At 33.4% G+C, this 6,467-nt stretch overlaps 1 protein-coding gene across 1 annotated transcript; it reads right to left on the minus strand.

Moving 5' to 3' along the window:
• Positions 1 to 1,204: 1,204 nt before the first annotated feature.
• On the minus strand, positions 1,205 to 5,759 carry LOC106664200 (protein phosphatase inhibitor 2-like). Its single transcript, XM_014389673.1, has 4 exons — positions 5,228 to 5,759; positions 1,936 to 2,127; positions 1,563 to 1,684; positions 1,205 to 1,448 (listed from the first exon to the last, which is right to left on the minus strand). The coding sequence occupies exons 1-4, from the start codon at positions 5,335 to 5,337 to the stop codon at positions 1,342 to 1,344; spliced, it is 531 nt and encodes a 176-aa protein (XP_014245159.1). The 5' UTR covers positions 5,338 to 5,759; the 3' UTR covers positions 1,205 to 1,341.
• Positions 5,760 to 6,467: the final 708 nt, after the last annotated feature.

The raw sequence follows: 6,467 nt of genomic DNA on the forward strand, positions 1-6,467 counted from the left end.
TTGTTAGGCAAAATGGCACTGTAAACAAAATGCAAAACCAAAAGCAACTCTTAAAAAATAAATAAAGTGTAAATGTTTAAATTTTTTTAAACTTATTTGGACCAATGAATTGGATAGTGCAAAACAAAGATAAAACTACTAGGTGGTTTTCTTTCACTATAGAAAAAGAAACAAACAAATATCGTTAAATGCTATAAATTCCTCTTTAATAATAACTGCCAAAAGTTGAAAAAAATTTAAAATATTTTTCAAAAATAGACATTTTAGACAATTTGGCATTTCTTAAGAGCATCAATTTTGTTTTACATAATGTTTTATTCATTAAATAAATGATATAAATAAATAATGTTGAGTGTAAGGCAAAAACTAATTTAAGGCCAGTGTATTTTAGCCATGAAAAAAACAGTAAATATTGTTTGAAATAAAATGGACAAACTTGTAAGCTAAAAATAAATTAATATGAAAAACAATGTGTTCAAGAGCAGGCTTACAGGCTCAAGTTTTCAAAAGTATTGGAAGACAACATTTTCCATGTAAATAATATTTCTTGATCAATTCTTCTTAATTTAAAACTGGTTTTATTTATACCAATTAAACTCAATTTCACCCCTCAAAAAAATAATAAGTTCAACTTAGTACGTTCACTTTTTACGATTCACAGGTAATTTTTCCAAAAAAAATACGTATATTATTTATATGTATGGGCTTTTTGTAAAATGGACGGCAGTAAAGAAAAAAAATAGCCTGTAATCAGTATTTTCACAACTGTTATGGCTCGCTTAATGGAAGAAAGCTTTGGAAAATCAGGCGTAAAAAATACATCGCAATTTTACTTATCAATTTTGCCTTAAGCGCCTTAAAATTAACATCATGACAAATCAAACATGATTTTTTTTTTGTAAGTTTGTTTGAGACAACGGTAAATTGAAAACAATCTAAACATAGAATTAGATTATTTAAAATTTCACTACATCAGATTCTCATTTACCATCATGATTATGATTTACTTCTTTTAAATAAGATACAATTTTTTTATGACCATTCTATTTCTTCTCTTACAAAAGAAACAATTGAATTTACATCATAAACAATTTTCATTAATTATAAATTAAATCTTTGAAAGATTCCTATTCATTTTTTTTTCATGATTATTTATTTATTTTTAACATAATTTGTTTAAAACAATATGTAACCAACATGTGCATTCTCTTTTGTTTATGTTGTCAGTATAATCTTTCCCTATTTTATTCTTACATTATTTCACAAATCCAAATACAGAACGTTTCCAGAATAATAAATAAAACTTAAAAGAATAGAAAAGCACCCTATACATCCTATACATTATTCATCTTCTTCATCGTCGTCTTTCAAGTTTTTCAACGCTTCTTTTGCAGCAAGGAATTCGTTGTAATGTGCTTTCCTCTTGCTCTCAAATTGTTTTTTCTTCGCTAAAAATAAAATAAAAATATATGTTCATAAACTTGTGCTTGATTGTTTATATTTCTTGTATTGTAATATTTTTTTTAAGTATAAATACAGTGAAATAAATAAAAATTAAAAACCTGCTTCATCGTCCGAACTATCAGAAAGGTTGCCTCTGGGCTTAGAACCTCCACTGCTACCGGTACTCCCTGTAGATTTTGCGCTACCACTCCTTGATTTTTTCTTTAAATTTTTCTGCAATCTAAAAATTTACTTTTTTTACATTAATATTTTGCCCAGGAAATTTATTTTAACTTATCGAAAGCAAAATGTCAAAATAGAACTTGTCTCATTACAGTTAAAATTTTATATTCCTAGAATAATGACAATATAAATTTCAGTTACATACGTACAATGTGTAACAAGATTGTTCAATTTATTTAATACAATTTCCACTTTTTTGGGGACGCTTTTATGAAATTGTTATAAAATTACGCAAGGTGAAAAACGTACTTCTCTGCTAGAAGGACTGGATCTACTCCAAGAGAGTCTACTTCATCTTTGACAAGTTTTTCATAAGGTGTTTTAGGCTCTTCGATTTTCATATGGCCGTAATCTTTGTTAGGAGGATGTAGGGTCTCTTTTATATTTTCTTCGTCCCATTTGGTTTCTTTATGCTGGTGCTGGGTGTTCTTCCTCTTTGATCTTAAAATAAGTATGCATTAGTTAATATATGACATGGTGTCTATATACTATTTTTAATATCTTAATATTAATTAAAATGGGAATAGAAAGGAAAAGAAAAAGAGCAAAAAACATGAACATAAGAGTCAGAACTGCAAAAAGAATACCACATGGCAAAACATTAAAATTGACTGATTTCAGTGTACAGTTTTAAATAAATTGAAAACAGAAAAGATATTATAGATAGAACAAGTAGAAAAAATTGTAACCCCAGGATACACTGACTTTGTTTAAGGGTTGTTCCTATGATGGGAATAATTTTATAAATAATTAATTATGAATGCAATATATTTTCAGATTCAAGCCTGATAATGCTGTATAAATATATCTATAAAAACATAAACATATAAAATAAAAATACTCTACTATGAAATAAAACAAAAAGTAATAATTAAAAATCTAGCAGTGAAGATTGATCTTTCAGATGGATTGAGTAAGAGGATGAGGGCTTTTTTGGGATGACTTGAGAATGGAGCAAAAGGAAAGATTTGAACCAGTGGAAGACACTGTGGAATATGGAAATCTATAGTATCAGACGCTTTAAAAAAAATCAAGAAGGACAAGTCTTGAACATCAGGAAGGGGGAGAAATATAAATTTGGGGGTCTGTAAAAAGGTGATGGAAGCAATACTTGATGGATTTCAGGTAGTATAAATAGTAGTAGAAGTAGAAATGTGACAGCAAAACAGGGAAGAAGAAGTGCTTAAGCTTCAGATGGATTTGGTAGGAGGATGAGAAATTATTTGGCAGACTACTTCATAACAGTATGAAAGGAAAGAGTCGAACCGACAGAAAATACAGTATGATAAGGAAATCTACTGTATCAAAGGCTTTTAAAAAAAAAATCAATAAGAACAAGTGTTCACATCAAGAAAAGAGGGAAGGTAAAATTTTGGGATCTGCACAAAGGTAATGGAAGCAATATTTGATGGATTTAATGACGTCATTACTGTAATAAGAAAAAATGAAAGCAGTGAAGAATAAGCTTCGACGGACTCCAGATGTGGGGTTACTTGGCAAGTAGACTACTTCTTAATGGAATGAAAGGCAAGAATCGAACCGACAGAAGACACTGTGAAATAAGTAAATCTAGATGTAGATGTAATATTTCAGGGTATGGTATACTGCGCCCTTTAAGAGCTATTGTATCCCCCGTGCTCTGCCTAAAGCACAACGGTGAGTCCTATTTCATCAAGAAACTTGATTAATAGGCTCGGTTTCAGTGGTTGTAGTTCTTCTATGATCACATTGTACATCCCAAAACACTTCCTCCTGCGGGATAATATATCTCCGCAGTTTGTTAGTAAGTGTGTTGGTGTCTCTTCTGCTTCCTTGCAGAATCTACATGTGCCATCTTGGATTATTCCAATTTTCTTTAGGTGTCCATTTAATCTACAATGTCCTGTCAGGAATCCTGTTAGGATTCGCAGTCTATTCCTGCTTCCTTTGACACATTCTGTGATTTCTTTCTTGCCAAAATTGGTTAGAAGATTCTTGGATTGTCTATGTCCAATAAGTGAATTCCAAAGTTCTTCCAATCTAGTAGACTACTTCTTAATGGAATGAAAGGCAAGAATCGAACCGACAGAAGACACTGTGAAATAAGTAAATCTACTGTTTTGAAGGCTTTGGAAAAACCGAAAAGGACAAGAATGGTATCTTCTGAATTCTGTATGTCGTCATGTTTTTAGATCGGTGGATTGTGTGGAAAATTCATTTAACTCCATTTTCTGAATGTCATTGTTATAATATTCAGGTGTCACTTTTTTTTAAAATGTCACTATGATGGCCTCCTTGAAAATTGTATAATGTACAGTGATATGAGTATGTTATATACCAGAATGGGAAGAATGGTCCAAAGGAACACCGCTAAAGGCAAACTCCTACTTTTATACTGATGGCACCAAAACCGACAAGGGCACAGAAGCTGGAGTCTTCGGGATGTATCTAAAGACCAAACTGATGATAAATCTAGGTAAATATTATATAGTTTTCCAGTCTGAAATCATAGCAATTGAACAATGTGCAAAAGAGGTAAAAAGGCTAGGAATACATTCCTGGAAGATATCCTTTTTCTCTGACAGTCAGGCAGCACTAAGGGCCTTAGCCTCATGCGAGGTGAAGGCAAAGAGTGTTTGAAACTGCAAGGAGGCCCTGACAGAAGTCAGTGACACTATGACCTAACCCTGGCCTGGGTCTCTGGGCACTCAGGGCATAGAGGCAATGAAAAGGTTAACATGTTGGCCAAAAAGGGAGCGAACTGGACTCTCTTTGCCCAGAACCCTACTGCAGCCTAGCAGCCTGCCACAAAAGAGGATACATCTTAAAACAGATCCTTAACGGGTCCAAAACCTGGTCGAACAATACAACAGGTACAAGGCACGCAAAGAGATAGAGAAGGACCATCCACAAAACTTACAAAAGAATTACTGGAATGCGACTTCAACCAAATCAGGATTCTGATAGGACTCCTGACGGGGCACTGTCACTTAAGAAAGAACATGCACTAGGAGTACAGACAGAAGAAACGCTGTGTAGATACTGCCAGGAAGATAACACAGAACATATTTTTTGTTTCTGAGGTCTTTGCAGGTGCAGTTTTCTTGCAATTAGGACAAGAAAAACCGCAAGCAAGATCCTACAATAAGGAGCCGCTAGCAAAGCCATGGACGCTGATTAACAACCTGAAGCTGGCCAATGAATTATAACAAAACATGGGGCACAATAGATCTACCCAGGTCGAGGTGCAGCAGGCCTGATGGTACAACATACAAATTTTGACAAATTACTTAAGTGATAACATTTTATTTGTCTGAAATAATATTGACTATAAGAAGACCTTGATTGTCGGAGAATTGTTCGCAATCATCCACTTGATTAAATCAACAAGAATAGCATCTCAATTTCCCTTCTCCACCATGGAAATGAATAAATACTGATAACCGAATTTGTACTGTTCTGTATTCCGAATGAAAAATCGGATTTTTAAGTTTTATAATCGGTATAAAAGATGTATGAATGTGTAACGTAAGGACATGTAAGTACGAGAACGGTGACTTACCCCGTCGGCGCTTCCGGGACTTCGAAACTCGACGAAGACTTGAGTATGCTTTTCCTCGGTTTCTTTTTTAAATTTTCCGTTGGATCAGTTCCAGCCATTATTTCGTTCATCTCTTCATCTAGCTTAGGAGAATGGACAGTGAAAATAACGAAGTAGGGAAACGATATTTCTGTGGTTAGAAATGTAGAATCGAAAATGATTTCATATGATACTAGTTAATATTGAACAGTCGGTATTTCCACCTTTCTACTAATAGCTTAACGTCCATACAGGTTAGTTTGTAAACAAGGACCGAAGAATAAGAAGGTTGCTCTCTTCTTTGATAATGCCGGCTTTGCTTGAGGATCTTCGTGCCATTCCGGACGCGCAATCCTGCTAAATTGATACCAATGACGTAACCCTTGAAATTACCAACGACTTAAAACATTCAAAAATGACATAATACACCCTTTTTTCATTTTTATTCCAAAAATTTTTCAATTGTTTTTTTCATTTATTTTTAACTTGATTAACGATTTTACGTGTTTTCGATAATCGGTTGTAATCAAATTGTGAAGATTGAAAGGATTCACTGCTGCCACTTGCGGTTCGGACAAAACTAAAAAGTCAAAAACAGCGAAAATAGACGGACCTAATCACAAATGTTAAACATTCACTCTCATCAGCCAACACTCCAACAATTGTCAATGTGTGGTGATTAGTGACCGTTAGTCGATAATTATTCAGAAATCGTGAGATGCGGTCTGGTGTGATGTAGGTTTCAGAAAAACATTTTCTTTATCGTGCCAACGTTTCGATCNACTTTGAGTGAGTAGAAATACTTTGATTGAATATATAAAAAATATATTTTGCATTGTATAAATTCACTTTTCCACATCCAAAATGTAATTGTTATATGTAAACATTGTTTGTAAATCCCAGGCCCTGAAGATGATCTCAATAAAGATCGAAACATTGGCACGATAAAGAAAATGTTTTTCTGAAACCTACATCACACCAGACCGCATCTCACGATTTCTAAATAAATAACAATTGTCAATTTTGCACCTAGTTCCGCCATAAAGCAATGATGACATTTCTGATTTATTTCCAGTAAGCACTGGAGTAAAGCAAGGCCCCCTTTTAAGCCCTCTACATTTTTCTTTATTCTTAAATGAGTACTGACTATAGAATTAGACTTTGAAAAAAAGTATACAATGGTAGTATTTTGCCACTTTTCCGATGGTTAACACAACCAAAC

The sequence above is a fragment of the Cimex lectularius genome, unplaced genomic scaffold, assembly GCF_000648675.2.
Source record: "Cimex lectularius strain Harlan isolate CLEC.00 unplaced genomic scaffold, Clec_2.1 scaffold1, whole genome shotgun sequence".
In the NCBI taxonomy this organism is placed as follows: Eukaryota; Metazoa; Arthropoda; class Insecta; order Hemiptera; family Cimicidae; genus Cimex; species Cimex lectularius.

Excerpts from the sequence above, each read along its gene's own strand:
- LOC106664200 (XM_014389673.1), bottom strand. The coding sequence starts at position 5,337 with ATGAACGAAATAATGGCTGGAACTGATCCAACGGAAAATTTAAAAAAG. Across the intron at positions 2,128-5,227 it reads GTCCCGGAAGCGCCGACGGG|ATCAAAGAGGAAGAACACCC; the intron begins GTAAGTCACCGT and ends ACTTATTTTAAG. Across the intron at positions 1,685-1,935 it reads CCAGTCCTTCTAGCAGAGAA|ATTGCAGAAAAATTTAAAGA; the intron begins GTACGTTTTTCA and ends GTAAATTTTTAG.